General features: G+C 45.6%; 1 protein-coding gene across 1 annotated transcript; it reads right to left on the minus strand.

Moving 5' to 3' along the window:
• Positions 1-1370: 1370 nt before the first annotated feature.
• LOC138498626 (large ribosomal subunit protein eL42-like) lies at positions 1371-1698 on the minus strand. Its single transcript, XM_069622338.1, has one exon. The coding sequence runs from the start codon at positions 1689-1691 to the stop codon at positions 1371-1373; it is 321 nt and encodes a 106-aa protein (XP_069478439.1). The 5' UTR covers positions 1692-1698.
• Positions 1699-24019: the final 22321 nt, after the last annotated feature.

The following is a 24019-nucleotide window of genomic DNA, read 5'->3' on the forward strand; positions in this document are numbered from 1 at the left end:
CTTCAATGAATGCCCCACTCCTTCCCCTTCAAGAGAACCAGGCATTATTATCGATGTGGCTTTTACCCTCGATCACCAGACAGCAACAAAAGTAAGATCCTATTTTTTTCCATCTCAGAACACTAATCCACATTCTGCCATTCATTTTGTTTCCCCCATAAGGTACTCAGTTTTAATGTTTTTTTTGTTGTTGTTGTCTAGACTGTATTTTGTTAATAGCATGTATCAGGGATTACCAGATAAATCCATGAAAGGGCAGAACATTGTGCCTATACGGCTTTTACAAATTCCTAAATGTTCCATGTTAAGCACAGATTGTTATCTCTCATCTTGTTTGCTGTAAGATCAAGACTTCTCTTCACGTTGATGAGTTTAATACCCAACGTGATTTATGACAATAAACTGTTGATAGTAAAAAGCGATTGCTTTGTTTTGTTCGCATCCAAAATCAAAGATCGTAATCTAAATATCTGCTGATTGTACCTATGTTTAAGAAAACAACATTTGACAGGTGAACTTTTTACGTCCAGCCAACCAAAGCATGGAATGTCCTCACAAAACAGAAATGTTTGGAAAGAAAACTCATGATCAGCCTACTAACAATGTCCAGCAAAACACCAATCGAGTGGGAAATTATACTTTTCTTAGAAACTCCTACCAACTACCCTCTGAGCTCCATCACCCACACACTGAATGGTCTGATAACCAACTCCAACTCAACAGTACTCCACCCTCCCCCCAGTAAACACACCACAATGCCACTTAGATACAGAGAAAACCCAGGACATTTTCTCTGTGACCTTTAATAAGAAATGTTTACACAACTCCACAGATGGGACGCATCCCCGTGATCTTAATTAGTACCATCTCCTGGCATACGTGCAACATCGTTTTCATGGACGAAATGATATACAAAATTATCAATTTCCAATGTATGGGTTTATCCATCAGGTTTCAGATCCCAGAGAACTACAGCTTCACCTCCACTATATGAAAGAAAAGACAGTTACATCTCTATCCTTTAAGTTGCACTGTTGCAATACAGCTTGTCGTGCTTGTGGCCTAGGAAACAGCCAAACAAAACATTATCCTCCATCGGTTACACTATTCAATGGAAGAAGTCAAGGGAGTGGCCACCCTATGGATTCTAATGAAATCAATACTATGTCAGCAACCCCATTCCACAATCTGGGACAAGAATAAAGCTGTTTTAATTTGACTATTCAAATTCATATACAAAAACAAATCAAAGAATGTACTAAAGTTTACATCACACACACATCCATACATAAAAAATCAAATATCAATGACTTTGGTAGGCAATAGGCAATCTTTTTATGTTTGTTTTATTGCAGCTCAAAATAAATGACTTAGAACTGGATGACCTGGCCCTTTCTCTTCTTATCTCCTCCCAATTCAAAGTCGTTGCATCGTTTGATAGCCAACATCCTCTTGGACCTGCAGTTTGACTCGACACACTCTAATCTCAGCACAATCTTTTTTGTGGTCTTCGCCTTTTTACGAAAAATTGGCTTTGTCTTGCCACCATAACCACTATGCTTGCGATCGTATCGTCCCTTTCTCTGTGCATTCAAAGAATCCTTTCCCTTCTTGTATTGAGTTACTTTATGTGGCTGGTGCTTGCCACATTTTTTGTAGTAGGTCCTGCGAGTTTTGGGGACATTCACCATCTTGCCAGCATCACCGAGCCTAAGAGGAAGCTGAAAAAAACAAATCTGAATTAATGGTTTGCTTCAAAAAGGTGAAATCGTTCTAGGTATACAGATTGAAACAGAATAATTCATCTAGTTTTCTCCGAAATGATTTCATATTTACTATAACATATGGTTCTCTGATTCTTCTTTTTAAATTATTTTTATTGAGGTTTCAAAAGACATATCAGTATGTCCCAATCCTGTATATTTACAGGATCAAAAAGCAATCGCAATGCTCATCTAAGATAATAAAACAGTTGGTCTGCCGCATGCAGGCACACACAGGGTGGTTGGAGGGATTGGGGGAGTGGGGTATGGGAAGATGATGCATGCAGAACATCCGTGTACATGCAGAAGCAATATCATACATACAAGTCATTGAAGGAACCTTAGACCAATGTTTACTTGTCCAGTGATTCTCTCTTCAGATTGGAGACATCTTGTTTCACTGAAAGGGTCAACATTGACCACATTGACCACACCCAGACTTCAGATCAGGTGTGGTCAAAGCCTTCGATTGAAGATTCAGTTCTGAAAGGAAGCCAGCTAGAATGCACAGCATCTGAGTGCGTAGAATCTAACAGCTCATCACTAACTATATTGTTTGCAAAACTTCACCCCAAAACATTTTTACTTTGTCAAAGTCCCTAAGCATATGTGTAGTCCCTGTTTCCCAGACCTATCAAAGCAAGTGTGTCCACCTCCCGCAACACAGAGCAGGGACAGTCACCATGGGAACCACCACTCCCCCCCCCACAAGGCCAGCTGGATAGGGAGGAGTGCCGTACCTGCCAAATTAAGTTGTTAACAGGAGATGGGGTACACCCTGAGTTCTTAACCTTTAATTGTAAATGGACACCAATATTAATTGCATAGGTATCCCAATGGGGGCCCTTCTTTATTTATTAAAAAAACACTTGTTTTCTAAAAACATTCCCTACCCCCTTTTCATTACCCCCTTGAAATGAGTACCAACTAGATGCAGATCTGCTACGACTGCCTTCCCTTCCATTGGAGGGATCTCAGGGACCCATAGAGTGAGTCTGATGCACCAAACCACTTCCCTAACTCCAGGTACCCCAGACAGCCACCAAGTCATCCCACTGTCTCAGACCAGAATACCTTCCTTCTACTCCCTTTTTTAATAACCATAATATCTTACACCTACTTAACATTTAACTAACTTGGCATCATACAGAACATTCCCGCTAACTCTTTTCCCAATTTTACACTTTCCCTACTTAATAGTTTCACTATGTACAAATATTTATACTACACTACTTAACATTCCTTATGCACTTAACTATGTAACACCCATCGATACTTAAAATACAGTGACATACAAGATATATAAAACATATAAACACATTGGGCCTAATTATAAGTTGGGCGGTGCAGTAAAATGCGGCAGTAATACTGTATACCGCCGCATTACTGCACCGCCCAACTATGAGCAGTAAGTTGGAGGATTCACCTCCAGCTATGAGCTGGAGGTAAATCTGCCACCTTCCCACCAAATATCAGCCAAATATCAGAGAACCTTTTACCATACTAAGAGAACTGAAATACCCCACCCCTTTAGCAGACAACTGCATTAAAGACAAAACCTGGTGTACCAAAATTCAAGACACACGAGCTAACAAGATCACGTTATTACAAAACAAAATAATCACACAAAAAGTAACCTCCCCACTCAAGTAAACACCACTAATACGTGTCCCGACCACTCCATACCTCCTCACCCTTTTAGATTCCACCCTTGATGTGGACAATATTATTGCTTCACTGAAACCATCCAACTGTCAAGGAGACTCTTGCCCAGCATCTACTATCAAGGAAGCTGCCAGTGAACTTGCTCCCTTTATCACCACACTTATCAACCTATACTTCCATACATGCATGGCCCTACCAACCTAAAAAATTAATGAGTACTCCCTCTTCTAAAGAAACTGTCCTTAGACCCAAGTATCCCTACCAATTTCAGACCCATCACAACTGTCGCCTTCTGCTTAAGAACATCGATAAGGCAGCCTATATCCAGATTCAATCCTACTTAGAGACTAATAACTTACTTGGACCTCGACAATCAGGCTTCAGACCTCAGCATGGCACTGAAACTGGCCTGATTGACCCGAAGACCCAGATTAAAGACTTGAAAGATAAAGGAAAATCTGCACTCTTGCTCCTGTTGGATTTGTCAGCCGCTTTTGACTTGGTCGAACACAAGGTGCTTTGCAAACACCTCTCATCAGCGGCCCACTTTTCAACAGAAGCAACAGCATGGATCCAGACCTTCTTAAACAATAGATCGATGACAGTTTTTTCATCATCTGCAGCAGAAGATCCTATCCCCATAACCTGCGGTGTCCCGCAAGGATCTTGTGTATCGCCCATCATGTATAATGTGTTCACCAAACCATAATTTGATGACTTAGACCATCTGGGTGTCAACTAAACTAATTAGGCAGATGACACCCATATCCTCATACCTCCGACAGGCGATTACGAGACCGATCTAGCAGTGGTGAACACAATCTACCTCATCATTTAGGCCTGTGTGTCCACTCATTATCTGTGTCTGAATGATAAGAAGACTGAGCTTCTACTCCTAGCCACCCCATCCAATCAGAAGAAACTGAGCAATCAATATCTCTCTTACAACATTGATGGCAATGATTTCAAGGTGGCTAAGGAGATCTAAACACTGGACTTCTACTTAGACACCTACTTGAACTTGTGCAAACAAGTCAGTGCTACGGCCTCAGCGACAGCATACACCTGTAAACTGATCCACACCTGCAAACCTTTTCTTTCCACAGAAGGTTGTTTGACTTTGGCCAGAGCTCTTATTGTGTAAAAAATTGATTACTGAAATGCGTTGTACCTAGGTACCAGTAAATACATCACCAATAAACTCCAGATTCTCCAGAACAATGCTCTCAGAACAGCATTGGGCATTTCCAGGAGACAGCACATTTCTATGACTAGACATAACAACAATAGGCTATCTATCATGGATAGTTTCAACTCAAAGCAGTTTCCCCAACCTACAAATGCCTCAACAACGCAGCCCCACAATACCTTGTCAAAAAAGAAAATTCCCTTAAGACCTACCAGGTCCACTAACACCAGATGCCTGAGAGTACCCATATTCAAGCTGAAATCAGCAGGGGGCAGTAGTTTCCCTGTCTTGGCAGCCCAGCTCTGGAACTCTCTACCCGTCACCTAAAGAGCTGACCAATCCTTCCACAAATTCAGGATAAATACTGAACTTTGGCTCACTGCTAAGACCTCCCACCCTGTTAGTTTGCCTCCCACATCCAGCCAATTGTGCACACCTTTGGCTCTCTCATCGTGTCTATATGTATCAACACGCCCCCTGACATTATAAACTTGCTGCAACACGCTCGTATCCTTCCCTCCACTGTAAATAATAGATAACTATGTGTTATAACTTTGTTTTTTTAATTTTATTTTGGCACAAAGACTAAGATACCCAAGCGCTTGCACCCAATTTAGTAAAGGTGAAAAATGGAGGTAAGTAACTGTGTGTTGTGGGTAACTTGCCTGATACTCCACTAGGACAAGGATACACAAATACACAGATACAGTCACACTGCGCACAATGTCTAGGTGGTTCATGCGTAATTGCATATAATTTATTATTGAACTCAAGGTCAGCCTAACACGTGTTTTGAGCCGTGCTGTTCCTCTGAGGCTGATTTGTTAGATCACAAATTAATTACAAGGTGGAACACAACAAAAATTACACACAAAGAAAAACCCAAAGGTGGGCGCAGCACACCCCAATAACACATGGGATTGTGTATACAATGGTCATTTTGGCAAATACCAGTGCCCAACTTTATTATGGGTCATTTCAAAAGCATAAAGTTATGAATGAAGAATCAAAACTGGTCCATGCCAATTTAACAACACAACAGTGAATAGGAGATACATACACAGAGACAAAAAGAAAAGAAAATGGGAAGAGAGATAAGCAATCAAAAAAGAGAGAACAAAATTAGTAATTGTTTTGAGTGGGTAGGTTTGGGTTATATGGCAGTTAGAGTGGTGTATCACATGATCTCTGCCCATTAGGGCTGATTAATAAAAATACCTTAAATGCTCATCTGTTCCATAAATTGTCTGTAACATGGAAAGAATTGGCAAGGGTAATTTTTTATTTTTGTAGGGGTGGATTTGATAATTTGCCGTATGGTTTGACTAAATAGTAGCTTAAGGCACTTACCAATTGGTGTTTTGCCTCTACACAATGTTTTGCAGAAAGAAAAAAATCAATCGTTGAGCCCATAATCTTGGGTACTCACTAGTATGATTCGCAATGAAAGTCACTACTCCAGCCTTATGCGGGTCAACAATTAAAGGTGTGATATTTACCACGCATGATGTACCTCAGTATCCTTCGTAGTTGCGGCCAACTAAATTCCCTCCTAAGAGCCACTGAATTCCAACACAGTTACGAAGTTGTCAACATCCAAGTAGTTGTGAAATGCACATTGCAATCATTGCAGATTTACCCATATGGAGAGAAAGACAGAACATTCAGTTAGATCATTGATTCATACTATTGATTGAATAATCACTCGAAGTCAATGTGAGTGACCGTATCAAAATGAGAATTCGAGCTTACCTAGCCTTTCAGCTCTCTCACGCGTTACCAGGGACGCCGAGCCGCTGAGTCCTCCATGTATATAACCTTGCTCAAATAGCTGAACGATGAAGACTATCACGGAGCTTGTGCTGCTCAGTCAGCCATCTTGGTTGGGGAATTCTACCCGAGGCAGCTTTGTGTGCATTTTTGGTATATTGGGTGCTCGGTAGTAATTACCATACAAAGAGAAACTGCAACATTAATAAACAAAAATCCTAGTTCAGCCGTACAACTTGTGCACAATAGTGATTACCATATCGGATCACAAATGACCCATTATTCTGATTGATTTGAGGAATACTACTGCGACATTGACAGAAAACTGCGGGTTGAACAATGCAACTTATATCAATAGTGATTACCAAATCCGATCAAGTCAGAACCTATATTAAATAAATTTTCTTGGTTGAGGAATTCTAAGCATCGCGGCTTTGTATGCATTGATGATGCATTGCATATAATTACAATACAGAGTCAAACCACAACATTATTAAATACAATGCCGGTTTAATACTATAACCTGTACTCTACAGTGATTTGTGTATCAAATCAAGTCAAAAAACATGATTCAATAAGATGTTAGTTTATCAATGCATCTTGTGCTTAAACAAATGGATTGTTAATTGAATTGCCTACAATCATACATGCATGCTGCCTGTCAATATGTACAGAGAGATATAAGGTAACAGACTTCTAATACTGCGGGAGAGGTCGCATTATAGAACCTGGGAAACGTAATTGAACAAGCATGTATACGAGATAGTAGATGTGACACACAACCCAAGCTGCCACAAACTTGCACCTAGCCACATATTAATACTATATGTCTGAACTGTGGTCACAATAGGACAGTCAATCAAGACACTGATAATTTAACTGAATCCAGGATGTGCGATGGTCAACAGGCATAAATATCCTAATATGCTGAGGTGGGCTACAATATGTCATTTGGTAATGCTAGAATCTTACTACGCAGCCAATGAATACATAATGAACCATTCATTAAGTCCAGAAATACTCTGCCAAACCTACTATACCCACACTATCAGAGATTTCCTTACAGACCATGCTTAACTCATATGTGATCATGTCATTGCAAGATGTGGAGTTTGATAAGGCAAACAGGTTTTATTAAGAGAATTGGATAGCAAACAGCAAAATCTTAAAATTAAAGAATTTTCCAAAAAGATCTAAGTTTACTCCTATTTTTCCTAATGATAACATCATTGGTACCTTTTATCAGGCATTTCCAATGATATCCACAAATTGGAAGACAGCACCAAAACACGAAAGGGTCGTCATAATCTGATTTTGAGCAATACGACAGCATGCTATTCAAAAACTAACAGCGAACAAAGCCCTCATTATTAAAGAAGCAGACAAAGGGGGAAATATTGTTGTTATGAATAAACAAGATTATATCACCATGGGTTTACAACATTTGAATTCTGCTGGCTGTTACCAGATGTTGCCAGCCAATCCACTCAGAGAATTAAAAGGGCTAGTGTCAAGTATGATTCAGAAATGGTATACCCGAGGATTACGAACAGATGTTATGAAACACTTCTTGTTAGTGGAGGGTCCAATAATGCCCACTATATATTTCCTTCCCAAGATTCATAAAGCATTTGAGAGCATCCCAGAAGGGAGACCGATTGTTAGTGGGAAAGGGGGCATTATGGAACCACTCATCTATATTATTGAGTGCTTGTTGTCCAGGCCCCGACTTATGTCAGAGACACGATGCATATTCTGCAGATATTTGATAACCTGGCCTTCCATCCAAATCTTTTATTGGTCACCCTTGATGTTCAAGCTCTATATATGTCTATTGATCACCACAAAGCAAGTAAGAGTGTTGATTTCAGTTTTCACCAAGATTCAGCATCGTTGTATACACACATTGAAATGCTTAAGGAATTGTTACTATGTGCACTCCAGAACAATGTATTTTTGTTTAACAATGTGTATTAAAGACAACTAATAGGTATAGCCATGGGCGCAAGCTTCACACCAGCCTTGGCTAACCTTTTTATGCATCAGTTCGAGCAACAATATGTATTTACTAATTCACACTTTTTACCGTACATCCAAACATGGAAACTGTTTATTGATGATGTGATTATGGTTTGGTCTGGCACGGTAGATTGTTTGTTAACCTTTGTTAATTTTCTAAAGACAAATGATTGGGGTTTACAGTTTACACATACATTTATTGACACCGATATATATTTTCTAGACTTGATAATTTCTATTACGGACTATGAATTTAGCACGAGAACCTACCGCAAGAGCACTTCTCTGAATGCAGTTCTACATGCGCAAACTTGTCACAAGAAATCAGTGATTGGGGGGATGTGGCCAGCAGTGCGATGGGAAAGACGTGAGTCTCTCTGGCTCCCGAGACGGCCTAACACATCCTGATTAAATTGCCTGATTCCTGCATGCTATAGAGGCATAAACACTTCAGATGGGTGTCGGACCCCCCCGGGCTAAAGTGAGCCGTAAAGCAGCTGAAACCGCGGCTGTATCACGGAGCTATGGGCAAGAAGAAATCTGAGTGGCGCCAACCGGCCTGACTGCAAGATGGCCGCCGGGGGTGAGCGTTAACTCTGTGCCCGAGAAGCGGAGCTGTACGGCAGGGGGACTGGGCTTGCCGCCTGCCCGCTGTCGACATCAAGGGCAGGCGAAACTCCGACTTGTATGACCAGCCTGTCGGAAGAACTACAATCCTGTGCACCTCTGCTGGGGAAGACACCCCGAACCGAGGCGGCCTTGATACGCGGGCCACGCCGGTGGAAGGGGGGTGCGAGTCGGCCATCGTAGTGAGCGGGCCAGCGGATGAGTGAACGCGAGCAGCCGGCTGCACTCGCTCAACCACAGGCCAGGAGGGTCAGCGACGAGCGGAAATAGAGGTGCCCACCGGTGGCTGGCCGGGGCAGAGTCCCAAAGCACAGCAGCAAGCACACCGACGGCACCCCCCAAGAACAGTGCTCTGCACCGCCTTGCAGCCTACCGGAGAGCTGTGAATCCAACGCTCCTCCGCTGGTGGGGGTTAACCAGGGCTGGGGCGGCACTGGACTGTGGGAGGCCACCCGCAGCAAGGGCCCTAAGCACAGGAGCACACTCACCGCCAAGAGCACGGGGCCCTGAGGCCTGCATTGTGGATTCTGGGAGAGCTGCAGTACACAAGACCAACAACCGCACCGCCTGTGGCGATGGCGTGGGCACCCCGAGAAGAAGCTACATATCAGAAACGGGCGAGCGGCTCTGGAGAGCAGACGTGAGTAGCAGTCCCGCAGCCTCACCACTTGCATCGGCCAGGGCAACAGGCCAACAATCCGCCAGGGGAAGGGGTAAAGGTGCGAAGCAGACTCGCCAGGCTGTGAGGCAGCCATCACATGCTCCTCTACCCCGCAGATAGCAACGGTGCGCGGCCCCCGGGACCGAAGTGGTGGAACTCACTGGGGCCGGATTGGGCGGGCAATCCATAACCAGTCCTGATGCCAGAGCAGGCCAGTCCGCAACACAGAGGCAACAGCTTAGTCCACAGTCTGGTTGCTGCACGGCGATTTCCGCGCAAAATCCAGACCCACTAGGCGCAGTAAGAAACATGGGGAAAGACAGATCTAGAAGACTGCCCACGCAAAGCAGCATGGACCAATACACAATTCCTCCTCCAAAAGCTCCCGACCTCGACTCGTTGTCCTCGGAGGAGGTGGATACAGGCAATACGATCTCCCTCAAAGACATAATGACCGCCATAGCGGAATCCCTCACGTCCATGGAGCAGAAAATGGACGGAATAAGCATGGACGTGTCCCTCCTCAGACATGACCTCCAAAAGCTAACGGCACGCACGGGAGAGGCCGAACAACGCATCTCTAACACAGATGATGGGATTCACAACATGAGACAACAATCCTGAGTGCCACGTCCAAGCTCAAGGTGCTGGAGGATAGAATTGAAGATGGAGATGGGAGATCTAGATGCAATAATATGCGAATACTTGGTATCCCAGAGAAAGCAGAAGGTGCCTGCATGGAACTGTTTTTGGAGCAGCTGCTCACTGACCTGTTCGACCCAGACTCATTCTCCAAGTTCTTCTCTATAGAGCGTGCGCACAGAGTGCCCACTGGCAGATGAACGCCTGGGGCTCACCCGCGCACAGTAATTGCAAAGTTTCTAAACTTCAGGGACCGAGACGCATTACTGCAACATGCACGCGCCAAGGGCACGATTACCTTTAATGGTTCCAGGATTGCCTTTTTCCCTGGCTACACTAGGGAAGTGCAGAGGGCAAGACAATCCTTTGACCACCTCAAGAAGCAATTACAATCAATGGGAGTGAAGTGTGGGCTGCTCTTTCCCGCGCAATTAAAGATCTACCATAAGGGAACCACGGTCCACTTTAATGACCCCAAAGAAGCATGGCGCTGGGCTGAACAGCATATAGTAGGCGACGGGTCGTCTTCACGCGGCAGAGGGGGAAGGAACCGCGTGCCCCCGCCTGCCCACCAGCACGAGCCCCGTCAGCCTCCAGCACAAGACCCACCGGAAGACATAGGTGGCTGACCCACGCCTGCCCCGGTACTCAACAGTATGCTCGAACTGTGATATGGCACCTTATGCGACATACCGCAATACCCATCTTAAGGTAACACACACTTGAATGTGGCGGTTGTGGGAATGTCTCACACACGCGCTTCTGAGGGCCCCCCCCTCGGCTAGTAAGTTTCAAGTTAAGCGCTAAAGGTGTCACCCCCCAGTCATAGTTTGTAGGGGGACCACCTGAGCCTTAGGCTGCGATTGTCTTATGTAAGCTGTCCAGTTGACAGCTGGTAGTGTTAAAGTTCGGGCGACCGATGCTTCTAGTTGGGAGAAGTATAGGGAGGTTGGGATTGTTCAGTTTAGTTAGGGGAAGGACCAGTCTAGCACATAACACACTAAAATCACATAAGCGGGTTATAACACGGAGGCGCGCAGTTGCCAGGTACCAGGCGTCGTCATCAGCAGCACACACTCCATTAGCCACGGATAGATATGGCATCACGTAATACAAACACAACCAGAACACTGAAATTTATGACCTGGAACGTCAATGGCCTCGGCAATGCAATCAAACAGCGATTGGTGGGGCAATACCTGAACAGGCACGCACCGGACATCGCTTTCCTGTCTGAAACACACCTTGCAAGCACAGAATTCTCCCTATTATATGCACAAATTATAGACTCGCAGTCCATGCAGGCTTCACAATGGGCTCAAGGGGGAGTCATGGTACTGATACACAAGAATCTCCCTTTCCACCTGAACACAGTAACCCAGGATGCCGGAGGAAGATACGTATATGTGGCTGGCACACTCTGGGAGCACCACCCACTTTGTTGTCACTGCTACTCGCTGACATTTCCCCCCTGATTACCGCAGACACCTCTAACATCATGATAATAGGAGGGGACTTCAACGAAGTCATGTACATATCCCGGGATCGCTCACACCTTCGAAATAGAAACCCCAGCGTGCCTACCACTTCAACGTTCACGAACGCCATGGGCCTGTGTGACGTATGGAGAGAACTCCACCCAAATATCAGGGAATACTCCTTCCACTTGGGGGCTCACGTCTCGCTCTTCAGATTGGACTACTTCTTTCTCCCAGCAACTGACCTACTCAGGGCACATGAAGCATGCCTACTCCCCAGAGGCATCTCCGACCACTCCCCACTGGTGATGCAAATCACAACATCCAGGCCGACTCCCCCGCCCAGCTGGCGCCTGAATAATTACTACCGGGGCAATCCAGACCTGGTGGTCAGGCTCCAAGGGACAACGCAGACATACTTCCAGCTGAACACAGAGTCCGCATCAGACCCAATGTCACTATGGGAGGCCTACAAGGAAGCACTGAGGGGTGAACTGATCTCATGGACGACCGCACAGAGGAAACAATACCTACTCAAGGTACACAAAGCGGAACAACAGGTGCAACAAGCAGAGGTAGCGCACATAACCCAGAACACGCCTGACACAAACCGGGCCCTGCTCCTTGCACAAAAGCAGCTCCAGAACACTGCACTGGATAATGCCAGACATTCACACTTGACAATGCGTGCAAGAGTTTATGAAACGGGCGATAAAGCCGTGAAAATGCTAGCATGGTTAGAACGCAACAAGCAGGGATGCAGCCATGTCCAGCAGCTACAGACAAAGGGCACAACCCCACTTGTGGCAGATCAGGACATCACGAGGGGCTTCGCAAATTACTATGCTGAACTGTATAAGGCACCTAACACCCCCGCAAATACCTCAATCAAAGAGGAAATTAACTTCCCTACCTTGAGCATAACACAACGAGACATAACGGAGGATGAGGTGTTGAATGCCATGTCCGGCCTCCAAACTGGCAAGTCCCCAGGTCCAAACGGCTTCCCGATTGAGCTGTGGCACAAAGTGGGAACCAACGTGATTGCACCTCACCTACTGCAAATGTTCCAACACGCAAGAGAACAGGGCACCCTTTCCCCAGATCTTAGGGAAGCCACAATAATAGTACTACTCAAACCGGTCAAACCCCCTTAACACTGCAGCTCTTACAGGCACATTTCACTTATAAACAGCAAAACCAAAATACTTGCGAAGATCCTGGCAAACAGGCTACAACAAGTCATCCCATCCCTGATCCACCCTGACCAATACGGCTTTATGCCCGAGAGATCGACACACATGAATCTCTACAGGTTGCACTCAGCACTAGAAAAAGCCGGCAGCATACAGGGTCCGCTGGCATTGTTGGCAATAGACTTTGAAAAAGCATTTGATTCCGTGAGGTGGGAGGCCATCTGGGACATAATGAGGCACATGGGTTTTGGTGCAAACTTTATCGGCTGGGTGCAACTACTATACGAAGGTCCAATAGCCAGAACTAAGGTCAACGGCTGGCAATCAGACTCTTTCAGATTAGGCAGAGGAACGAGACAAGGTTGTCCCCAGTCGGCCATGATTTTTGCACTTGCCATCGAACCAATGGCCATCCTTTTACGAAATACTCCACTCTGGGAAGGCTTCCGGTGGTCAGAAACATGGGAGGATAGAGTGTCCCTCTAGGCGGATGACTTGCTTATCTACTTGAAAGACCCATGCAACTCCTGCCAAAATGTTACCCAAATGCTGAAAAGATACAGAGCCTTCAGTGGCCTACGAGTGAACTGGTCAAAATCGATCCTATTTCCCATAGGAAGCGTAGCTGCAACTTGCCCCATAGACTGCCCCTACCAAATTTTTACTGATCAGTTCACCTAGGGGTGAAAATCATGAAGTACCTCACAGACTACACAGCTCTGAATCTACAACCAGTTGTGGCGAGATTCGCTGAGGACACCCGCCATTGGAGCTCCCTGCCACTGACACTGTTGGGCAGAGCTGCCCTATTCAAAATAATCGCCCTTCCCAAGTTCTTGGATGTTCTGCAAAATGCAACGCTGCATATCCCGCACCAGGAATTCCTCAAAATAGACAGTATCCTCCGGAAACTGCTTTGGAGTGGAGGGCCCCCGCGGATCGCTCTTTCCACCCTTCAGAGATCTGTCTGGGAGGGGGGGGATCGGGCTGCCCAGGCTGCAATCTTACTACTGGGCCAGCCAGATGGCATGCTCCATGGGGAAAGGAACCTGCCGCATATCAGAAGGTTTAACACCAACAGCAGCATAACAGCCCTGGAACTTCTATACTGTGTCATGGGCCGCACATCAGCTCCTACCATGGAAACGCACATCACACGAATCTGGGCGGAAGCACACCGGCATGTAGGCTGGGAATCGAAACTGACGCTGCTCCAACCATTGTGGAACAACAGGCTTCTCCCTGAGTTACAGAAGCTGCCGAAATGTCCCGCCTGGGCCCAACGTAACATCACCAAAGTAGGAGACGTAATAAAAGAGGAGAAATTGGTCCCCTTTGAAACACTGCGTTCGGAATTCGCCCTCCCATCCTCGGAAGGATACCATTATACGCAACTGAACATGCACTGCACGCCCGTCAACAGATCATCAGCAACACGCCAGAATGTACCCCGCTGGAGCGTGACATAGTCCAGGACCAAATAAAAAGAAAAGTCACTTCAACCATGTATAACACAATCACATCCTTTGCTACACCCGAGCTCGTCAGCTTGAGTGCCAGGTGGGAGCGAGACGTTGGCTCTCTACAATCGGAAGACTGGATGGAAGCCTTGATGTACCCTCGTGAGGCGACCATTTCATCGAGGCTCCGACTGGTCCAACTCAAGATCCTACATCGTACTTTCTATCCGAGAGTGGCACTCTTCCGTTGGGGCAAGGTCACGGACCCGCGATGCATGCGATGCAGGCACGAGGAAGGAACCTTCTTCCACATCATATGGGAATGCGACGAAATACAGCAACTATGGCGGAAATGCTGTGACAAACTGTCCAGAGTCTTGGACAAGTCAATACAAAGGGGGCCAAAGCAACTCCTGTTAGGGATCTCCGATGAATGTGACCTGACCCGGTATGAGAAACTGCTCTGGTCAACCGCTTCAGCGATACTGAGAAGGAGCATTGCGCAGCTATGGGGATCGGAAAGAACACCTAGTTATGATCAATGGATCACGGACGTGGACATCTGTGTAACAATGGAGCATAGGGTATATGCAGCAAGGGATGCCCGCAGAAAGCGAGCAAAATCTGGCAGAGATGCTAAGCCCCCGAAGCAGCGTCACTGGCAATGGGAGAGTTAAGAGCAAGGTGCACACGGACTGGCGGGCCTGGCGCACAGGGACTGTGTCCTGTGTTCCCTCATCAAAGACTCGATGGTCCAAGGGGCAGAAGCCCTCCCCAATTTTGTTTTGACCCCCCCCCTCATGGTTTACCCTCTGTTTCGTCCTTCCTCTGCAATGCACAGTGTTATGTGTAATGTTTATGTATGTGTGGAAAATTTAATAAACATTTTTTGATAAAAAAAAAAGAAATCAGTGATTGACAATATCCCTAAAGGAGTGTATATTAGTGCAATGAGAATTTTTTCAGATATTGAAGACTTTTAAGTCTGAAAGTATTGTGATCAACCAAAGATTTTGTGAAAGAGGTTATAACAAAAACACCCTAGTACGAGCAGAAAATGATGTGAAGGGTATGAAAAGTGTTGATTTACTTGTCCCCAAAACTCAAACCCCTATTACACAATCCAACAAACTTAGGCTCATCACCAGATACAATGCCAGTAGTCAAAAAATTTACAATAGTATTTGGATACACTGGCATTTACTCCAGCTGGATCAAGATCTAAAGAAATGGCTATACACAAACCCCAGTATTATCTATAGTAAAGCAGTTAAACTTAAGAATATCTTATTTCCTTCATTCATGCCTAATCCAATTCACAGCCAAACTTGGCTACATGCGGGTCAGAAGAATGGATTCTACAAATGTGGGTGTTGCAATATGTGCAAACACGCTTTGGAAACCTCAAGTGTGGACTTTGGGTTACTAAGGAATTTTTATATTAAACCATTTATTAACTGTAACTCTAAATTTGTTGTGTATCGGATTACTTGTGTATGTGGCTTACACTACATTTGGAGTACAATTAGACCCCTCAAAATTAGGATTAGAGAGGATTTGTGAACTATTGCGAATGAAGGAGCGAAATATTCATTAGCCACACACTGGCAAAGAGCACTTCAAATGGATGAGAACATTAAGGGCCTCATTACACGGACGGCGGTGGACCAAGGTGCTATTGCCTTGGTGGAAAGGGGAATTACCGCCCTATTCCAAGGTTGGTGGGGCGGTAATTCCCCTTTCCCCCATTGCCCTTCCCCATTCCCATTTTTGCCCCATAGGGCATAATGGGAATGGGGAAGGTGCTAATTACCGCAAATTGCAAAAAGCAGGCGTTAAATTCTCCAACCCACAAAGGGACCTCGTAGTAAGGCGGTAAGGGTTTACCGGTAACCCTTACCGCCTACCGTGTAATGAGGCCCTAAGTATGTGGGCTTGGCCAAAGTTAATCTACCACCCAGAGGGGGCAACCTTGAATTTAAGCTTTAACAGCTGGAGGCCAGAATTATCTGTAAATACAGGATAGTTGCAAGGGGCCTTAACACCGATCATGAATTAAAATTTTTTTTAATGAATGATACCCCAGGACCTGTGCTATAACTTAAGGTTCCACAGCCTGGGGAGAATTGTGGGTTTTCAAATAGCAGCATGTAGGGGGAGGGGAAGGTAGTAATATGAGCCTGTTTCACCGCGGTATTTCATGCCTCCCCCACGGTCGATGTTATTGTACTGGCATACATTTGGGGTATTCTATCTGCCCTTGGTTTCCATAGCATTCCCACGGTTTATCACGGTCGTCCCTTTGCCAGTCCCTGAGTATTCTAATTTCTGCCGTTATGTAGTATGCCCTGAAATCCGGCTTCCCCATTCCTCCACGAGAGGTTGGCGTTGTCATGTCATTTGCAGAAATTCTTGGGTGTTTTTTGATTCCAACTGAAACGATTTGTGGTTTCCTGCAGGGCTCTGAAGAATGCACGCGGGATGTCTACTGGCAATGCGGCGAATAGATATAAAAGCCGTGGTAGTATCGCCATTTTTAAGACATTGACATGCCCCACCCACGAGATTGATAGTGGCCCCCAATCTATTAGCTTTGATTTAGTTTTCTCCAGCAGAGCGTTAAGGATTTCAATCAGGAAACGCACACCTTAGTCTCGGCCTGGTATGCAGCGCACGACTGAAATGCTTTTTTTTTTTTTAGATTAGATTCAATATTGAGATGGTACACACTTCTATCACACCCCCTTTTCAAATACCCCGAGTCACAATGGACCATGAACCAGGCTGGTTGTTCAAATATAATATTTATTTATTTATTAAAATTCAAAAGGAATCACACACTTTTTACTATGAGGCAGCAATCACCAATGGAGTGATAGTTACAAATGAGAATGTGATCAGTGCACTGGGTTTGACTTGAGTGGAGTACATACACAGCACAACAGGATAGGAACACTTTTGATTTAGGACAGAGGTAGCACCCAAGTTAGAATTTCCCCATGCAATGTTCCCTCGACCCACAAATAATCAATTCTGATAGGATAAACAGGAGCAGCAGGTAATCAGGAATCAGAGGCAAGAAGCAGAATCTAAATCTGACCTTCCCTCCCCAAATAAGAGAGAAAAACGGATTTCAAACCCCTTGCAATGTGATGAAATGACACTCTGACATGGATGAATAAAATAATTAATGTGTGCAAAAACCTTGAAACAAATACAGTTCTTCCCTAAAGCAACACTGTTAAGGTACTAACAATCACAAGCAATGAATTAGCAAGAGCATTCAGTTCAAAAAATGAATGGAACATTTAAAACAGTTTACCATAAAAATGACACTTTGGAAACTTTGAAAATATTTCCATTTTCTGTGTAAATTTACTAAAACGGTTTCTTTGTAAAATGGGTGAAATATTGTACATCGCAATGCAGTGTTTGTACTGGGGTGTAGCTATAGATCACAGGTACACTATGAAAGTGAAAGTAAGTCTCTAGTTGGTAATTTGAATGAGTTATGCAAGATCTAGGAAGGTGCACTTTGAGTAAATGAAGGTGCGAAAAAGGAAAGGAAATCAGGTTGTAAGAAGAACAGTTTTACTCTACACTAGAGTATTCAGGCTAGGCCACCAAAGAGGGACACATTAAGCTCCAGGGTTACTTTGTGAGTTCAACCCTATCACTGTCATGATGCCTACCTCCAAGGAGCCAGGTTCGACCCAGCAACCCCAGAGGCAGGCATCATTTACCCCAGGGAAGTGCCAGCGGGCCCAAGCTGGGGCCCTTTGGACACAGTCCTGGCGCCTTAGGCGCCAGGCTCATGTTGGACCCCTGTCCTGGCGCCTTAGGCGCCAGGCTCATAAAGCTAGACATGTGTTGAAGTGTTTTAAGGTCCACCTACCTGATGCAGACCATGCTGCTACATCCAGGCCCTCTTGAGGCCTGAATGGAACTACTTTACCTGTGGAACTACTTTCCCCTGGGTGTAGTCGGGGAAGGATACATACCTGATCGGTGGAAGGATACCTGGAACTTCTTCCAAAGCTATTTAAACCACGCCCGATCAGCAACTCCCGCTTCGCGTTGTTCTGCTCCTCGCAGCTGGACGCTCACCGTGTCAGCTCCTGCATCTGGACTTCAGCCACGCCTGTCAGCATCCTGGGTCACCTGCTAAGAGAGAATTGGAGAGAAAGAAGACCTTACCTGCTAAAGCTGCATCACAGAGACTTCACACCGACGATCCTGAAAGGGAAGACATCATTTTAAAAGCATTTCGCTTCGATCGCTGCAGCGCTGCTTTTCACTCACCTTTCCTGGGCATTTCCATCTTCAGCAGCGATCGTCCGGATCCGCAGCCACTTCCCAGAGCCTAGAGAGAAAAAGACAAGAACACAAGGTGAGAGAAGGAAGGGAATAGGAAAAGCTCAGTTTCCTCCTAAGTCTTACCTGTTGGGTCATTCCCATTTCATTTCGGGTCCTGCCGCATCCTGGCATTCCGGACCCCGGCCCCTATGGGGAAAAAAGACAAAGACATTGAATGAGCGAATGCAAAGACATTACCCGAACGCTCATCCAGAACTTACCTGTCATTTACTGGAACTGCACGTTTCACTTCGGGTCGGCGCCATATCTCCGGCATTCCGAACCCCGGCCCCTAAGGGGAAAAAGACATAAGCGTTAGCGCTTGCTGCAATAAGACAAAGAACATTATTATTAAGCTTGAGCTTTTGAACTTGCTACAGAACTCTTACAGCGCCTTACCTGAATAGTCAAGCTTATTTGAACTCCCATCAAACCTCAATCCAGTGAAGTAACTGGGTTTCAACGCGCCCCTGCATCAGAAGCAGGATGGAGAACTCATCCTTCCTGACCCTAAGGTGAGACTTCACGGGGAATCAAGGAAGGGTATCGTGGAGGGTTGGAAGGGAGTGGGAGACTTGAGCATTGTTCCGTCAGTAGGTAATACTCCCTTTTCATGCACAGGGGAATATTCCTGCGAACCAGTGAGGCCATCTTCAGAGTCCTGCGCTTCATCAGCACTCGAAGCCAGACCAGCGCCTCCGTGGGAATCAGGTGAGCGTGACAGAACGCGAAGCCTACCCACAATTTCCCACCCGGGCGCTATGGAGACTTCCGAGACAGATCAGCTAGCCCAGCTTTTTGGGGAATTACGGGCAGAAGTGCACTCAGCCCGCCAGGAGACTAACGCTCTCAAAAGAGAACTGCTCCTATCCAAGGAAAGAACAAATGACCTGGCCAAAAGGTTATTGCAGGCCCAGGCAGGGCACACTCCTTTACCTAATTCCGGAGATACTTCCACATCAATGGGTTTGGATAACCCGGTACAAATCAATCTACCCGGACACATGCCTTTGGCCCCGCCTGAACATTTTGCGGGGGATCCCAAGAAATATGCCGTCTTTATGAACCAATGTCGTTTACACTTTCTATGCAGACCCGGGGCCTTCCCTAACGACCAGACCAAGGTAGCCTTTATACTATCTTACCTCAGTGGCAGTGCTGCCGATTGGTCTATTCCATTGGTAAATCAGGATGATCCCATTCTCCAGAATTTTCAGGGTTTCCAGGCCAGCATGGAAAGATTGTTTGCTCGACCCTCTCAAGGACAGGCCCTTGATAACGAACTGCTATCCTTACGACAAGGTAATCAGGATCTTCTGTCCTACGTTGCCACCTTTAATAGACTGGTTGTGGAAACTGGATGGCCAGAAAACAAAAGGATCACACTGTTTCATCGAGGCCTGCGCGGAGAGCTTAAGGATGTTCTAGCTCAGATAGTAGATCCACCCCAGGTCTGCGCAGACTACATAGATTTGGTGGTTCAACTTGATCACAGACTTCAAAATAGAAAAGCAGATCGGTTCAAGTACGAAACCCGAGTACCGATCAAAACCCATGCTAACTCCAAGAGTTCCGACGTATCCGAACCTATGCAAATCGGTGGTGTTAAAGGACCATTAACACAGAAGGAATGAGAGAGAAGGCGGCAAATGCAACTTTGCCTGTATTGCGGGACTTCCGGTCACTTTCTTCGAAATTGTCCGGTTAAACCACCTAAGAAGGTGGTTGGAGCCACTGATAACGATTTATTGACAACTGATTCGGGAAACGACCTAGCCCGACAAACGTAGGGGTCCGCTTGCCGAGCTTGAAAACAAACTCTTTGACCTCGCATTTTGTCATGCCAATGGTGCTCGTGGACCCAAAACAGCCTCAGCTGTTGCATGCTATAAAAGCATACATTGACAGTGGAGCTATTGGAAATTACATAGACCGTGAATTGGCTTCCAGGATTAAGCTCCCTCTCCGCCCGAAAGTAACCCAAGATGTCATTACTACAGTAGATGGAACCGAAATAGCCTCAGGGCCGGTAACGCATTCCACTGTTGAAATGACACTGGTGGGTCAGGATGGACATCGGGAAGCAATCGTGTTTGATGTGATCAAGGCCCCACAATTTCAAGTAATTCTTGGAATTCCTTGGTTAGAAACACATAATCCCAGAATTGACTGGCGAGCAAAGAAGATAAGTTTTCCTGATTGTGAACCAACTTGTTACCCAAGAAGTCCAGTTATGGGTCTAGCCTCAGCAACTTCCACCCCTGTACAGCTACCGTCAGAATACCAAGAATTCCAGGACGTTTTTCAGAAGGAACAGGCTAACACGTTACCTCCCCATCGGTCTTATGATTGCCAAATCGATCTGGTACCCAATGCTCAACTACCTTGTAGTAGGATTTATGCTCTTACGGAACCTGAGAACCTACATTTGCGTCAGTATTTAGATCAGTACCTAGCCAATGGTTTTATTCGCCCGTCCAAGTCTCCTGTGCCCTCAGCTCTGTTCATCGTGCCGAAAAAAGAGGGCGACCTTAGAACATGTATAGACTATCGCCCCCTAAATCAAATAACGATTAAGAATCGTTATCCTCTGCCCCTGATCCCTGAGCTTATCGACCAGGTGAAAGACGCTTGTGTGTACACCAAGTTAGACCTCCGAGGAGCTTATCACCTGGTGCGTATAAAAGAAGGCGACGAATGGAAGACTGCATTCCGCACCAAATTTGGGCTCTTCGAATATCAGGTGATGCCTTTCGGTTTGTGCAATGCACCTGCCGCCTTTCAGTACTTTATGAAGGATGTTCTTCGGGAACTTATCGACGTCTGTGTCATTGTTTATATCGACGACATCCTGGTGTACTCCTCTTCAGAATCCGATCACAGAAAACATGTCAGGGCAGTTCCTGAGAAATTGCGCCAGCACAGACTATTTGCAAAGCTCGAAAAATGCGTTTTTCATACCACAGAAGTGGAGTTTCTCGGATTCATCCTGACACCTCAAGGAGTCCGAATGGACTCGCGAAAGGTGGACGCCATCCTCAAGATGGCCATCTCCTAGCTCGGTGAAGGGAGTTCAGAGCATGCTCGGCTTTGCCAATTTCTATCGAAGATTCATCCCGGAATTTTCCCGAACAGTCCAACCCATCACAGCTCTCCTAAAGAAAAACAAACGCTTTGAATGGACTCTTGAGGCAGAACAAGCCTTTCAGGACCTGAAAACCAAATTCACCTCTGCACCTATATTGAAGCACCCGCACCCAGATCTCCCTTACATTGTGGAAACCGACGCATCCAGTTCGGCCATGGGAGCTGTCCTGTCGCAAAGAGACCCAGAAACTAACCAACTACACCCTGTGGCCTTTTGGTCCAGGAAATGTTCTCCTCCTGAAATCAACTACGCAATTACCGACAAAGAGTTACTGGCCATTAAATCTGCTTTCAAGGCTTGGCGTCACTACCTTCTCGGGGCAAGACACACCATCACCGTAATTACGGACCACAGAAATGTACAGTATTTAAAGACGGCCAAGGCACTATCTTCACGACAACTCCGATGGGCTCTATTCTTTGCGGAATTTGATTTTGTAATTACCTATCGCCCTGGCTGCAAGAATGGTAAAGCGGACGCCTTATCCCGGATTGGCATGGAAGAACCCAATTCGAGTTTAGAACCTGTGCCAATCATACCTGAACAAAGAATCTTAGGCCTAACTTCATTGCAAACTATTCAGGACATCCGAACGCAAGTAAAACAACTTGTAGACTCTTCAGCCTTACTGGAATGGAGTCAAAAGGGTCCTCATTACACCGTTAAGGATGACTTACCCTACTTCCAGGAGCGGTTGTTTCTGCCTAGTAAAGAATTGCAAGAACTTGTTATTGCCCATCATCATGAATCATTAATGGAAGGACACCCTGGTATCGCTAAAACGGAGGAAAAAATCAAACGCCACTTCTGGTGGCCTTCTTGGAGAAAAGACATAAAGTCTTTTGTATTGTCTTGCGGAATTTGCGCCCAAAACAAGGGTCAAAAGAAAAGGCCAGCCGGCCTACTTCAACCCTTGGATATTCCACCGGCACCATGGCACACCTTGTCAATGGACTTTATAACTGACCTGCCTCCTTACGCTGGTTACAACACTATTCTTGTAATTGTGGATCTATTCTCCAAAATGGCCCACTTTATCCCTTTAAAAGGTTTGCCTTCAGCTTCCACCTTGGCCAAGGAATTTCTGGAGAATATAGTTTGCATACATGGTTTCCCGTCCATATTAGTCTCGGATCGTGGAAGTCAATTTATCTCCCATTTTTGGAGGAAGTGTTGCCAACTAGCACAAATAAATGTGCGGCTATCCACCAGCCACCACCCCCAGACCGACGGACAAACCGAGAGAACCAATCAGACTCTCGAGCAATATCTTCGGTGCATGTTACACCAATCCAAGTTAAATTGGAAAGACATCCTTTGGATTGCAGAATATGCATACAACAATTCAGTGCATTCTGGAACCGGACAAACTCCTTTTTATACTTTGTATGGTCACCATCCTCGGACCTCTGATCTAGATCCACCTCTGACCCTGGAAATGCCCGCAGTAAATCATCTGCATTGCACAATAACCCAAGCCTTCAAAGAAGCTGCAACTCATTTACAGCAAGCCAAGAAAAAGTATAAAGAAAACGCTGATTTGCACCGAAGTAAAACTCCTCCTTACCAAGTTGGAGATCAGGTATGGCTAGCAACGAAACATTTACCCCTCAAGGGCCCGCAAACCTTCAATCCCAGATTCATAGGACCTTATCCCATCAAGGCTATAATCAATCCCGTGGCCTTTAAACTGGATTTACCGTCTAACATGCGTATTCATCCAGTTTTTCATGCATCACTTTTGAAGCCAGTACAACCAGGGACCCGACTGTCCATGCCTCCAGACCCAGTTCAAATTGAAGGGGAATTAGAATTCGAAGTTAAAGACATTTTAGACTCCAAGGTGTTAAAGTCCAAACTCTTCTATCTTGTTGACTGGAAGGGATATGGACCTCAGGAGAGATCGTGGGAGCCTAGTAACCATGTTCACGCACCTCGATTAATACAAAGGTTCCACCGGAGATTTCCGAACCAGCCAAGACCCCCGGAGGGAACAACCTTGGGAGGGGCCTTGAGGGGGGGTACTGTCATGATGCCTACCTCCA

This window comes from Ambystoma mexicanum, chromosome 5q (genome assembly GCF_040938575.1).
Source record: "Ambystoma mexicanum isolate Mex_15411 chromosome 5q, UKY_AmexF1_1, whole genome shotgun sequence".
Classification (NCBI taxonomy): domain Eukaryota; kingdom Metazoa; phylum Chordata; class Amphibia; order Caudata; family Ambystomatidae; genus Ambystoma; species Ambystoma mexicanum.